We start from the raw sequence: 14389 nt of genomic DNA on the forward strand, positions 1-14389 counted from the left end.
TTAGTGAACAGAACTGTATGCAGTAGTGAGAAACGACCCAGGTTCGCGGATCGGAGAAAAACGAGAGGAAGGGAGAGGGATGAGTCGATATGTGTGGAAGGTGTCGGCAGAGGGAAGGAAGGGAGATGGACTGTGGACAGGTGACCGCAAGCCGAATGGCATTTGGCACAAGCGGATTTTTTGATTCAGAAGCGCGGGTGCGGCGAGGCAATTTGCGGGGGTGCTTTGTGAAAAATCACCAGTTTAGTGAAGTGAGGGAGCCGCCGGCATCGTGTCTGCATGCACGCATCCGGACGACGGTGCGTTCTCTGGCACACGTGGGATGTGCGCTGGCTGAAGTGACGGACGAGCAAAGGATGGGCATATGTGGAGTGCAATGTGAATATTGGCCGGACGGGGACGTTGAGGAGAATGCCAGCCGACAGCAAGGGAGGATTGAGTTCTGTGGCTGTGTATGGATGGAGGGGGTCTTAGGCTATCATGCGATCTCGATCCTGGGGGGTCACGAGCGCGGGGACGGGAATCGGGCCGGACAGTCCATAGCCATCGACTGCCGTCCGCGTCTTCTCTGAGTCTCTTCTAATTCTAATGGACTAGGCAGCAATTCTCCCAATCAACTGGCCAACAACAGACAAACAGCACACTTATCCCATTATCCCATTCTGCAATAATATATATATCCTCCCTCTCTCATTCCAATGTTGCATCCCAGCCCAGCTCACTCTCAGCTGCTGCACCCCTCCCCTCCTACTGCTCCTCTTGCTACTCACCTGACTAGTCACTACTCCTCCCAAAAAGAGCGCTCCATCGATGCCCATGATGCCCATGCCCATGACTATGCCCGTACCCAGCATGCTCCCCACAACATCCGCTGCTGTCTGCTACGGCCCCACCGACCTCCGCATCGAAACCCGTCCTCTCTGGCCTCCCGCTCCGGGCGAAGCAACCATCAAACTCGGACCAACAGGTCTCTGCGGCTCCGACCTCCACTACTACACTCACGGCCGCAACGGCGACTTTGCTCTCCAAGCGCCCCTTTGCCTCGGTCACGAAGCCGCTGGCATCGTCACCGCTCTCGGTCCTGGCGTATCCCACCTCCGTGTCGGTCAACGCGTCGCCATCGAATGTGGTATCATGTGCAATAAATGTGGGTATTGCGAGAAGGGAAGATATAATCTTTGTAAGGGGATGCGGTTTTGCAGCTCTGCGAAGACTTTCCCCCACCTTGATGGCACGCTCCAGGAACGGATGAACCATCCTGCGCATTTACTACACCCGTGCGTCTACTCATCGTACTCTTCCATTTCTACCTATGTCTAATACCAATTTGTTTAGCATCCCTGATAACGTCCCTCTCGAACTCGCAGCCCTCGCCGAACCTCTCTCAGTCCTCATTCACGCAGCCCGCCGAGTCGGTCTCTCCTCCTCTTCAAAAGACACCACCAACAAAACAGTCCTCGTCTTCGGCGTCGGCGCAATAGGTCTCCTCGCCTGTGCCCTCGCACGCGCACACGGTGCCTCCCGCATCGTCGCACTCGACATCAACCCTCAGCGCTTGCACTTTGCTCAATCCAACGGCTTGGCGGACGCAACTTACTGTCTTCCCTTATCATCAAATAAGGGTGGCAAAGGAGGTGCACCACAGACACAGGAGGAGAAGCTCTTAAGCGCGAAAGAGAATATCATGGCTGCTTTACAGACTTTCGACGCTCCTGATGGATTTGATATCGTGTTTGAGTGTACGGGTGCGGAGACCTGTATACAGATGAGCGTTCACGTGAGTTTCTGTTTCCTTCTTCCTCTCTTCTTTTTCTCTTCTCTCTTCTCTTTCCCTCTCCACCCGATACATTCATATAATCCTGTTCCTATTCCTATTTACTTCTCTCACTTCTTCTCGCAAACTTCCTTACTGACACACCCCTCCCTTCCTTCCTTCCTCCTCCCAAAACAGGCTTGCACCCCAGGCGGCCGCGTAATGCTAATCGGGATGGGCTCACCAACAGTAACTCTCCCTCTCAGCGCAGCAGCAACCCGCGAAGTCGACCTCCTCGGATCCTTCCGATACGCAAACACCTACCCTGAAGCTCTCTCCCTCCTCTCTTCAGGAACACTAAAGGGAATCGAGAAATTGATCACACATCGATTTGATTTGAGTGAAGCGAAGGAAGCGTTTGAGTTGATGAGGAGAGGGAGAGATGAGCAGGGAGGGTTGGTTATTAAGGTGCTTGTTGGTGGTGTTGGGGTTTAAAAAATTTGTTGATGGGCATGCGCGGAGTCGGCGCGAGCGGGCAACGTCTCCCTTTTTTTTTTTGCTTTTTTCTTTCGGACTATTACTACTTGGTTTTGGAAGGAAGGATTAGGAGGGGCTGGTTGTTCCCCTTCTCCTCTTTCGTTTTTTTTTTTTTCCTCTTTGCTCTTGCGTTCGCGTTCGCGTTCACGTTTATGTCTGGTTTATGACTGCGACGAGTCGACGACGGCATGGACATCCTCACCTTCCTCTACCCCTTACCTCCTTCCGCTCACCCTCCCTCATACATACACACACACACACACACACACACACACGCACTCATCCTCCATACCTCACACTTCTAAAGCCTCATTTTGTCATACCTCCACGTGACACACCCTCATGCACACAAACACATACCTGCCATGTCCGCAACCATCCTCATCTCCATTTCTTCTTTTTGTCAGGCCTGGATATTTTCACTATTTCTGTATTGTTTCTTCTTTATCTGCTTCATCTGCTTTCATGTGTAACAACAGACAACAATCTTAGACGTCTCCATTTTTCTCATTTTGACAAAAATGCACTACTTTTTTTTTTTGTTTCAATACAGTGAGTGTGGTGAAGTGAGGTGATGCCCTTTCTGGAAAAGCACATACTCTTTTGTCTATGCTTTTTTGTGCTTGATTTCGTGTTTGAGATACCTCAATATGTATTTCTATCACACTGTCAATCTGATCAATCTGATCAACCCCAGTCAATCCCAGTCAAATCAATTACAATTAACATTTTTCCAATTTTACATTTCAATCACTTTTCATTTCGGTCAGTTCTCTGTCTTTTGTGTGTGTACCGTCCACATTGGTAGGAGGACTGAATTGAATTGAATTGTGTATAGAGTATAATAAGGTAAAGTTTTACAGTGACGACAGCTAACATTGTTATTAATATTGTAAGTAGGTTGGGAAGCTTCGTTGCGCACGTTCCTCTTTATTTTTGTCTTCTTGACTCCTAACAACCTAATATACTTACCAATGTTGTAATTCATGATTCGTAAGGGTCTGGATTCACTAATTTGCTACGGCAAGCCTGATTTAGAGATGGAGAGGTCCTAAGTAGGGAGAACTTGGTACTTGTCTTGGTTGCCGAGAGGCGACTATCGAAAACCGATGACGTTCATTCTAAGAATAAAATAACTTAATAAGAATATGTATGTTACGTTGAACTTGTACTTATATGATATTATGCATAGAGAATAAAGTATGTGTAAAATGTTATGGTGTTGTTAGGTTGTTTGGGAAATTCGATATATGTGGTCTGGGACCCAATTCCGTTGCTTTGTTTGAGTTTTGACTTGAGCCTGAGTGGCTTCTGCCCTATTCCTGCAATTTCCTTCTCATGTGTTCTTCTTCCCGTCCTTCTATATTCTGACATTCTGAGTTTCTATAACTTGATGGCTTTTGGCGAATTTGAATACTGGAAGTTTGTGAAATGCATGAATATAAAGTAATACATATAGTCTAGTAGGTAGGGCCTCGAGCTTCAGTGTGTTAGTTGGGAGGCTATATCATGATGGACTGTACTAGTCAATCCTGGAAGTACTAGTAATACTAAATTTTTGGGCTGGGACTAATGCTTATGTTTAGTTTATCACGAGACAACGAGGAGATCAGCGGATGCCTCTACCATTACCACTACCAACTAATACTAATACTAATACTAATACTAATAGGCGCATGCTGATATTCAGGGATCGAAAATTAAGTACTAAATATTGAGTATCGAGGCGAGGATCGGTGATTTCGATCGGAAAGTAAAGTATTGAAGCTGTACCGGAGTACGGAAGATTCGGAAAGTTCCTCCCGTGCTCCGAGACATATCTATTTAATTTAGTACTTACTGGCCCTCCGAGTCCCTGATTCCTTGGGTCCCCCGTTTTTCGACGACTCGAGACCTTGAGACCTCGAGATCAGTGACCAGTGAGAGCCGATTGGAACAAAGATCCCGACGTCGAGATTTGTATACTGCAGAGTGAAAGTTTGTTTGTGCGCCATCTCTCGTTTGTGAGCATAAGACATAAATATAAGTCGCCTATTTTTCTTCCTTGCCTTCATTCTTCTTCTGCACAATATGCACTTTTCGGTTGTTTGACTACTGTGAAGTAAGACGCAGAGAAGTGGAGTGAAACCTTGTAAATATTACAGGATATGATCTCGGCGGCAGCATTTACAACATACGACATATATGTCATATGTCAGAAGATGAGCACAAGGTTTCTACTTCCCTTTCAAGTCCCTGACTTCCTGTATTCTTGGGTCCCCCGTTTCTTTATGTTTGAATTCTCGGCCTCAAGACCTCAGTCATGAGACCTCGAGACCAGTCACTAGTAGATCAAAGAAAGATTAGACTTCGAGATTAGTTCAGAGTAATACTTTGTCGAGTGTCATTTCGTTTCCTCGTATCAAGTTTTCCTTGTCCACCTCAGATTCAAATTATAAGGTATGGTGTGGGAGAGATAAATAATATAAAACACAGAATTGGAAGTTGTGCCTACTCCAGTGTTCCACTCTCTCGCTGTGGAGTATAATATTGGTACTGTCCTGGATTTTCTCCAGCGCTTTGGATGCTATGATTACAAAGTTTCGGAGCACTCCATACATGAATTCCTCATTTCTTCGTATTCTTCTCCACGCCTGATACATTACAGGACGTAGATGTGGAGTGCTAACTTGTAAATTTGTTAGAAACTGACCTCGACGGTGGTATTAATCCAGAGCTACGACATACACCATATGTCATCTGTCATAAGTCAGAAGACGAAGAAATAGAAGGAATTTCAAGGTTTGTTTTCTTTCGGAGTGGTACCGAGCGCTTGACGGTCCGGAAAGCAGTTCGCCTTGAAGATCCATACGTCATAGGATCGATCTTTTGACAGCTTCAAACTATAATGTGTATAGAACTCATATGCTGTACGCTCACATGCATATGAATTTTGAGTACGCGCGCGGTAGAACGAAAGCTTTTAATTCAGTCTGAAATCTAATCTAATGTATTGATATTAATGCCCTCCGTGTCCCTTGAAGACTATAATCAGTGCAGACTAACCTACCGACTTGGGAAGTACAAGCTCACATGCATAATTCCATCATGCATATGATATCTCTGACATTGGCTTTATACTAGTATAAGTTATTCGCCGATCAAGCCAACATTACCTACCTACCTCTGGCTGGTCTTGTGTAATGAGTTCCCAAGCGTCTAGACGTTGAATAAACCCTTCGGGCATCTCCAATACTAGGCGCTTGCAAAGTCAACATTACATTGGATGAGATTGATGCTGATGCGTTAATTGTAATATTAATATCATTTCACTATCCACTCGTACCGACATCGCCGATTTGAATTCTGCATTGATATAGATGTTTATGATATCAAGGATTGGTATGTAAGTTATGTATACACGCAACATTCTGATCTTGGTTCATCGTTCATCATCACACCAAGCGGAACTGTATCCTACTATGCACAAGGCTTCATATTCGTATTCATTCAGTATTTGGTTTTATTCAATCGCTTCAGTATCAGCTCCTTTTGGAACTGTAAACCTAGCTTCTAGACAGACCTACTCGAAGATCAGCTGGATTGAGCAGGTTCTCACTAACATCTCATGCAAGAATCCGGATTGAGTGCCTCGAGTGCTTGCATGGTTAGCACTAGTACTTTCTGAGTCGCGTTTGCTTTGTGTTGCAGCGGAAGCGCGGACACCCGAACAGTACCACTCCCTTTGCATTGATATAAGGTGTAGAAGTAACCCGAGAACCCTTCAAGCTTTGCTTGTAGGGTAGCCAGGTTTGCCATCGTGTTGGATACAAGTACTATCAAACCTTCAGGCATACAGTTGAACTAGTTTCCTCAAACCTACGAACACTTCTAACCTGTTCATATTGAAGGATGCACGAACCGAACCGCTACAATGATTTCTCCCTCCCTAGTCCGTTCTTTCCCTAAGCTTTCCTTCATCTCGCAACTTCAGAACCCGCATCCAGACGCCCTCGCCCCGGTTCACCGACCACGTGTAGCTGCATGAACGGAAACGCATCTCGCCTGCACCCTAACATCATCCGCGCTAAGCCGTCCTGAAACTCCCAACGTCCGACTTCCTTCGAACACTCCTTTATACCTACTCCTCGGGCAGTCCTCCTTCTATAAAGCGTAACGACTTCACAAAAAATAAAACTTCACTTCGCTCTCCACCAAAGCCCCACCAATCCAATTCGATTCACGTAAATTCCAAAATTACTAAAGAGCATTACTTGGACTGAGATTGATCACAGGACGGAAGCGGCAATTGCCTTCCAGAGTGCCATCGGATTGTTAACGCTGATAATTTGTATACCCAGGGGATACCAACTCAGTAAACGTAGAAGATACAAAGAAGTAGAGGTGACGCACGTCTCGGCAGTAAGCGGGAAGTTCACGTTCGCGGTGCGGTCTTGCCATTCTGTTCATCCAGACACAAGAAGGAACCGAGAAGCCAACACAGGAGGAAAAAGGGTCGAGAAAAAAAAGGAAGAGAACGTCAGTTCCTCGGTTATCCACGGTTCCTCTAAAGTATAAACGGGAAAGTACATCGCGCGGAGTATATAGCACGAGGCAATAGCAGAAGGATGAAGACAGACAAGTTCCCGGGATATCGCAAACACGGGCGTTTTCGATATTGCAATTAGAAGGGGAATGGCAGCGGGAAGAAGCGAAAAAGAAATGAATTCCTCAATTGACGCGGGAGAAAGGTCCGGGGAGATGGTCCCAGGAACGAACGATGATGGCGTAAAGAAGAACGAAGTTTTGGAGAGAAAGCGGCGGTAGCAAAAGTGAATTCGCAATACGTCATACGTGCGAGACCCAGAGAACGGAAGAATCGCATCAATGACGCGAGGAAGGCGGAAGGACGGGGAAGAGAACAAGCAGATAAAAGAGACCGGTAATGGACTTGGCAAATTAGGACGTACCCTCTGGTTGCGTTGGGTCCACGATACCAAATCCGAGGCGCCAGGTTATACCTTGCACGCTATTCGTTAAGCTACATGTATAAGAAAAAACGGAATTTTGATGGTCAGCGGACTCTGAACGGTATTAGCGGGCCGCATAAAAGTGGAGCTGGGTGGGGATGAGGGGTTCAAAATACGGGAGAAGAATGCGACCATTCATTGAAACATGCCAGTTGATGCATACAATGCGGACCGTGGTCCGCTCAACGGTACAAAATCTAGACCAAATGCATCAAAGAGAGAGGAAGGAGAAGAGTAAACCCACAAATCAGGCGGAGCAAGAGAATTGTTCTTGAGATGAGTGGTCTATACGCGGAACAAAGAATTGGTTAGTCAGGCAATGAAAGCAACTTTACGACATGCAGCCTGGACATGCAGTGTGCACGCACTGATGACCTAGGCCGCCTATCGCAGTAAGGAGGATCTCTCACCTTGACTTCCGTGTCCATGGTCGAGAAATCGGACGACTGTCCGCCAACCGTACCACAATATTGCTGGGTAACATCCTTCTTACCGCCGACAACCACCATCTTCGCACCTTCTTCCTTGTTCATAGTAACCTTCGGCATAACTCAATTCAGTACCAGGCGCTTCTCGTGTTGAATGGAAGCAGCGATGACGTCGCCAAGAACCAGCCTTACTCACCGAGAAGAGCGAACACGAACTCGCACATCTAACACGAGTATGAGTATTTTACCGTTCTTGGGAAAGTTCGTCCAAGAAAAAGGACCGTACCTGCCGTTGCTGACGATTGCAACCTTACTCGTGTCAAAGAGCGGTGCATCGGGCGTCGTCATATCGAAGGGTTGGCATTCCTGGCCCAGACTACGAGAAGCCGCCAAAGAGAGTTCATCATTTCCCCGTCCAGTCCATAGCCAGAGATTCACCATGAGATTCACGGGAGAAAAGAAGTCAATCAGCCTCCGTTGTGCGGTGATTGAAACTCTGATAAGACGTTGAACATACGTCACTGACTTACCGTTGACTGAATGCGTCCTGTCGTCCATTGATAACCGTCTTCACTGGGTCCTGCAGCCAGTTAAAGTTGGCCGGGAACGGGGTATTGTTCGCGAACGCCCAGTTGAGGGGATTATACAGGAGGAAGTTGTTAGGGTCCGCTCCGGTGACGATTTGGTCGACGATGAGTTGTGCGAGAGGGCCCGCTCTTGCCTTCGTATCCAGTCCTGCTTGGGGCACCGTTGTGTTCTTCGGACCGGCAATCTGCAGCATTTCAGCACGAGTCTTTATCTGATACTCTTAATGAAGACGCTCACAATGCGGTGTAACCACTATCGGAGAAACTGATCAACATAGTTATAAGTGGGGCCTATTCAATGCGGACTTACATGGGCGATACAAATGAAGCCTTTGAATTTCAGATTAGTCTGGAACCTTGATCAGTAATCAGTTCAAGGATCTCCGTACCTCCGCCATTATTGGTCTGATTTGCACGTCAATTATATCGCATAGGATTATCTTGATGAATAGCTAACTCACCACGTCGACAATTAGTTGGGTCGCGCCTTTACCTACAAGTGTCTGTAGCCCACTCAGCAACGTGGTCTCGAATGTATCGAAGTCTGGTTCCTCAAAGCTGCCAAGGGCCAAGACACCTGTTTTTCCATCGTCAAGCAAGAAGAATTGCGATACACCTGTACCAGCGACTGGTGAAGCTGGCTGTAGTGGGGAGGGTAAAACAACATCCGTTTGCGGTTTATCATCAAGCATGAGCGAGATCAGATGCTTTGATACTACTTCCGGGCTTATAGTTGGTTTGGGCGCAAAACGCCCTCCTGGAAGTCGACGCACAGCTGGAGGTGAGTTAGTAAATGAATTTTCGGATATGGCCATGCCATTTGTGCCGTCGACAGCGACACAATTGTTTTCGCGGAAGGTCGCGGAGTCCGTAAAGTTGACAGACGTAGAGCCAAAGCGCGAGCGATACGGTAACTGCATTGTGCACGATATGAACAGCACGTAAATGCAGACTATTAGTAGCGCTCACAGTGAAGGTCTCTGTCTTGCTACTGTTGACGCGCTGGACGGTCAGCGTTACAGAGTCCGCGAGCGGGAGCGACATCTGGGCGAAGTTACCCATGACGTAGTTCCATCCCGAATCGACGCGCTGGTAACTAGAAAAGAAGCTATAGAGTATTAAGGGCAGTTAGGAAGGCTCGTGCAAGAGGAAGGCGTAGGGCGCTAAACCGCCGATCCTCCTAAGTAAAAGGTAAAAGTCAAAATGTTCATACCTATTCTGACGCGTGCCAAAACCTTGGAAGCTTCCTGTTATTGCAGCATTGGCGTCGACAGCGACAAACGGGTCTTTGCCGTTTATAGCGAGGACTTTAGCACCAGAGAGCTGTCGTATAGCATATGCTAAACATGCACACAAATAGCGCTGTAGGTTAACCTGCACTCACAGATGCCAGATTGCCCTTCAGGTTTCCCGGCAGTGCATTCTGCCAGACGGGAATCTCGTCCGCAAATTCTGCACTAGCAACTTCAAAGGCCTCAGGAGCAATGTGAACAGCTTGATTCCCTTGCGCATCCGTAAGAAGCACCAGAGGAGTAGGCACGAAGGTTAAGAATAGCGAGTCATAGCACATGTTAATATAGACACAGTGACCATCCATCAACCGTTTCACGGAGCGCGACAAGTCGATATGCATTTCAAACTCGGAAGGGTAACTTGTACGCCCAATACGGGCCAGATCGCCGAGGATATCCTCATGCACGTCCGCAGTGAACGGCTCCGGAGCGCGCAATTGGTAATTGACTGAAGTATGGAACGCAAGTGATTTCGTCACAACTTCAAGAATCTATGAATTCCATGTATGTCATGTCAGGACATCAGTGAGGCTGAGCACAAGATATTAATAAACAAGCGTACATTTTCCTTAATCGTCTCGTTGATGGGGAAGGACTCGAAGCACGCACGAACTGCGCTGGGTGCTACCCATTTCTGCCCTCCTATTGCAGCGCATGGATCAGGAGCCCTTAGAACTACAGATGCGGCCCCTGCGGCGACTAGAGATAAGAGGGTGAGCAGCATACTGACTCCACGGAACGTTTCTACGACACCGTCGGGCTTTTAAGGACCTCTCACAGAACCCGAGTAGATGCGCACAATAAATATAGACAAGGTACGCAGATCGTTCAAGACCTGCCAGTCGACTCGGCCAGGACAGCGAAAACCGAAAGTTCTCCTTATAGTCATCCTGTTACTTGATCGAATGAATGGCCTACAGGCTATCAGACAACTCAGAGGTCAATGTAAATAAAGTCGTGACCAATAGCTGCAATAACACGAACGGAACACCGTTTAACAGCAAGCAGAGCACATGGCGTACGAAGGCACAGTTGATATCTTCCATACCAAAATTCGCTTATTTTCCCTGCGAGCCATGCTGCACAGAAGTTCGCTATAGCACAAGACCTTGAAGAAGGCGTATTGCCCATCATGCATAATAAATTGCTGGGAATCGCTAAGAGATTGGAAGCGACGTTTCTTCTCGAACACCTCGCAGATCCCACGGTATCAATGCCTTGATAAGGGTAGCGTTATACTCGTTTTTATAGTCATTAAGGAAGTTATTCGCCTATTAGACGGTCAGGTATGATATACGCACAAATAAACAACTCCGTCTTGGAAATCCTTGTTCCATTTTACCCGTCTCTTCTCCCCGAGTGCGCAATCCGCCGCGACATGGCGCCAAGTAGAAGCGCTTTTCCGCCGCAAGTATTTCCGTATTTACCGGGTTGCTCGATCACTCCCGTTCGTTAGAGCCAACGATCATCAAGTTTCCCTTGCACCGATCGAAACTCAAGCAGAGTGCTCCTTTGACTTTGTCGACTGTTGTTTGTGCTGCTGTGCTTCTAACCGTTTCCCGTACGACTCCCTCGCCTGTTCGATTGACTGGCCCCATTCATGGATCCTCCAGAGCCATGTACGCCTGGGTGCGACCGGGTTTGGCTTCCTCATCGTCTTTCTTGCAGCTAACTTCGCAGTCTCGGCTACCTGCTCAGGAGATGGGTCCTTCATCACATGAAACTTCTCGATGGTACCATTTCGTTGCATCGCCGCTAAAACCGTTTTCTTCAGAAACCTAGAATAATACTGTTAAATGACCAGTCAGACCCCAGCAAACGTGTAGTAACCCCCCACCTCATGGACTGGAAAGGGGGCTCCTCAGCCGATTCTATCTCGTTTCTGGGTATAGTTTTCGGCGCTGCACGCTCGTAGATTTCTCGCGTAGATGCGCCATTTGGAGATTTCTTCAGGATAGAAAGAACAGCCGCTACTGCTTGCTGAGGTGGAGGGACTTTTCCAGTTAATCGCATGATGAACCGTCGCGACGAGCAAAATGACACGGACACTTGCCAGATTTTCAAGTTCATAAGTCACGTGCACAATGTAATAATACTGATTTGTCATCCACATGCTTATTCAAACTCACTAAAACTCATTGAATATCGATGTTATTGTAAGAAGTATCGTGTCAAACTGGGTTCCACATGCAGAAAAAGGCGCAAAGTGAAGCTGATTAACATGGACATACTATATAAGAATGTAAAAGCTCGTGTCGCCGCGAAGACGGAGAAAAGGTCCCTGGAAATTGCTCGATGTCTAATCATCCATTGTGCGTCTGCCGTATCCAAGGAAAGAACCAGAAAGGCAGAATTCGTTATGCGTAGCCCAAAATCGAAGACTAAATAGGAGAAGCGGAAAGTGGTCCTGACTGTCATTAAAGAACGAGAGAACTTCCAGAGAAGTATCCTAGAGATGCGACAACAAAGGAAAGGCATATCGAACCCCCCATCGTAGGAGTTCCGAGGTAGTTTCCAACAGCTGCGTTGTTGGATGAGTTATTTGATTGCGATGCTGGTGCGCTAGTCGAGCTCGATGTCGATGAGCTACCCTTTGACGAGGCTGTATTCGTTCCCTTGATAGGACAAGAAGTCAATAAAGAAGTGGCCGTCCAGTAGAATGTGGAGAAAAGGATGGATCAAGCGATAGGTGTGATTAGGAATGAGGTGTGCGGATGCAGAGATTAAAGTCTGCAGTACACCCTCGTATTTAAGAGTCCGGCTCAGAATTCTGCCGATGATGAATACGGGGAAGTGAAAAATCAAACTGTGGAGATATCACTAACCGAAGACGAGGACGAGGACGTGGACGTGGACGAGGTCGCATCTGCACTGATAGTCGCAATTGTCGAGCATTGAGATGATGAGGGTGCAGGGTGAGGCGGTGGCGTTTGGGCATCGCCCTGGTGGAAAGTCGATCCGCCATAGACTCCCATCGGCTGTAAGTGTAACGAATATGAGCATAAAGTCTGAGTGCATTCAGAGAACAGGTGTACCTCTCCGGTGTCTCCAGCGCACTCCTCAAATACGCCTGGATCATAGTTACCGGGCATGTTCCATTCGCAACCCATCTCGTCGTAAATGTGTTGGCACAGTGTTGCTGCATTTTGTCCGTCTCTGCAAGCACGGAAACAAAATTCAGTCGATGACATGAAATTCTAGTTAAAGATAACAATCAGACGAGCCGAAGCGCATGCAGTCTCGAGCAACACAATTTACCGTCCATTCATGTATCTGTTCCATCTGTCCATACGCATTGGAGAAAACAAGTCCGCCAATAGGGTTACCTGCAGGATTGTGTAAGGAAAAGTAATAAATCAAATCTGTCTACCGCCTCACCATTTCCATCAGCACCGTGAGGATCCAATTCGCTAGTTCAAAAACATATTAAAAACGCGCTTTCAACGACTCAAGAAAACTACTGACCCTCCCGCATCACCCTGAGGAATGTTTATTTTCGTGAGATCGCCGATGCCAGTGACTTGCACATAGTCTGGGGTCTTGACGAAGTGAACACCTTGAAGTGTGCCATCGGGCATTACGCGCGTGCCTTTCCCGTCCTGCCCAGCGTGTGTTTTCAAAATTGCAGTCGAATAAATGATACGGGATTACGTACTTGTGTGCACCACGATACCTCGATGCGTTCCGTTTCACCGATAGTGGAACCAGGACCAGGCTCGGGTGGCGCGTACAGACAAAAGTCGCTCACAGAGTTCACTTAGGACTTTCTAAGTTCCAAGATCACGTAAATGTAATCCAGTATTGAAGCTTACAGTATGCATTCTGGCACATCGACGTCTGGCTCGAGACTGTGCCACACTTGTTGGTACCTGTCTGACCATCCTGAGTTTGATCAGGAGCATTCTCAGGAGTATACTGAGCAAGTGCAGCGATAGCAAGTGTTTGAAGAATGAGGAATGATTTCATGACGAGCTATGAATGATTGAGTAGAAGGGAGGGGAGAGGGGATAAGGGGAATGGTTGTGTTACAGGAGAAAGGAGCGTCCAGTCCAGCTTTAAACACGGTGGCATTTTATGCCCGCGTAGGCGCGAGGGACCAGCAGGCGGCGCCATATGCGGGCGCTGGCAGCCCGAACTCGAATGAACTCGATTACTCGATGCCTGGTCATTTCACAAGCTTAGGGTTTAGTGCAGGTTCAGATTGATCAGACTGCCTTTAGCGGATGCTGATCACCTATCTCGTCACAGCCACACTCACTTCGGAAGCAGCGACCGTAAACATGCCTGATCTAATCTCCGTACGGACCTGAAGAGCCGACACGTACATGTTCAGCGTATCAAGTATTATTTTCACTATATTGATTCCTACGCTAAGACAAAGAAACACGAGACAACCAACTTCCCATATATTTCATTGACTAGCTTAGAAACGAATCAGTTTGTATCAGCGTCATCTGTTTTACCGTAATTACGGCTTAAGGATCGCTTTTCTTTCTACAGATATCATTGCATCCTTCGAATTCCTTTATAATTCCTCGCGCTAGGTTAGCGAGTGAGTTAGGTTTCGGATGTTTGGCAACGGGGTTAGGAATCTGTTAAGAGGGAAAACTTAAGGGGGGCACACATAGACAAGGGGTGAGGTGACGATTGACTGCTCAGTGTCTCTCGTCCTTATATTGTATGTATTCTAACTGAGACATTATGAAGTCATTGTCTCGTGGTTCGTCCGTTGATGAACTAATCATCTCATAATACTCCCCTTCAAACTCTTACTAGTCTGAGT

General features: G+C 47.2%; 2 protein-coding genes across 2 annotated transcripts; one reads left to right on the forward strand and one right to left on the reverse strand.

Moving 5' to 3' along the window:
* Positions 1–837: 837 nt before the first annotated feature.
* FOMMEDRAFT_94137 (GroES-like protein) lies at positions 838–2248 on the forward strand (the record flags this gene model as incomplete). Its single annotated transcript, XM_007270350.1, has 3 exons — positions 838–1277; positions 1336–1777; positions 1952–2248. 3 exons carry the CDS (start codon positions 838–840, stop codon positions 2246–2248), a joined length of 1179 nt encoding a protein of 392 aa, XP_007270412.1.
* Positions 2249–6008: 3760 nt separating this feature from the next.
* On the reverse strand, positions 6009–13933 carry FOMMEDRAFT_148756 (uncharacterized protein). The gene is made up of 27 exons (XM_007270457.1): positions 13865–13933; positions 13419–13578; positions 13262–13362; positions 13072–13205; positions 12985–13016; positions 12865–12932; positions 12642–12803; positions 12432–12584; positions 12092–12221; positions 11838–11987; positions 11444–11654; positions 10169–11384; positions 9699–10097; positions 9528–9637; positions 9284–9422; positions 8776–9228; positions 8704–8719; positions 8625–8644; positions 8553–8567; positions 8258–8499; positions 8014–8103; positions 7924–7951; positions 7710–7838; positions 7544–7584; positions 7240–7310; positions 6683–6731; positions 6009–6610 (listed from the first exon to the last, which is right to left on the reverse strand). Exons 12-27 carry the CDS (start codon positions 10328–10330, stop codon positions 6559–6561), a joined length of 2016 nt encoding a protein of 671 aa, XP_007270519.1. The 5' UTR covers positions 10331–11384; positions 11444–11654; positions 11838–11987; positions 12092–12221; positions 12432–12584; positions 12642–12803; positions 12865–12932; positions 12985–13016; positions 13072–13205; positions 13262–13362; positions 13419–13578; positions 13865–13933; the 3' UTR covers positions 6009–6558.
* Positions 13934–14389: the final 456 nt, after the last annotated feature.

Source organism: Fomitiporia mediterranea, assembly GCF_000271605.1.
Source record: "Fomitiporia mediterranea MF3/22 unplaced genomic scaffold FOMMEscaffold_13, whole genome shotgun sequence".
Taxonomy (NCBI): Eukaryota; Fungi; Basidiomycota; class Agaricomycetes; order Hymenochaetales; family Hymenochaetaceae; genus Fomitiporia; species Fomitiporia mediterranea.

Excerpts from the sequence above, each read along its gene's own strand:
- FOMMEDRAFT_148756 (XM_007270457.1), bottom strand. The coding sequence starts at position 10,330 with ATGCTGCTCACCCTCTTATCTCTAGTCGCCGCAGGGGCCGCATCTGTA. Across the intron at positions 7,839-7,923 it reads GTTCGTGTTCGCTCTTCTCG|GTTACTATGAACAAGGAAGA; the intron begins GTGAGTAAGGCT and ends GTTATGCCGAAG. Across the intron at positions 7,311-7,543 it reads TCTCTTGCTCCGCCTGATTT|CTTAACGAATAGCGTGCAAG; the intron begins GTGGGTTTACTC and ends TTATACATGTAG.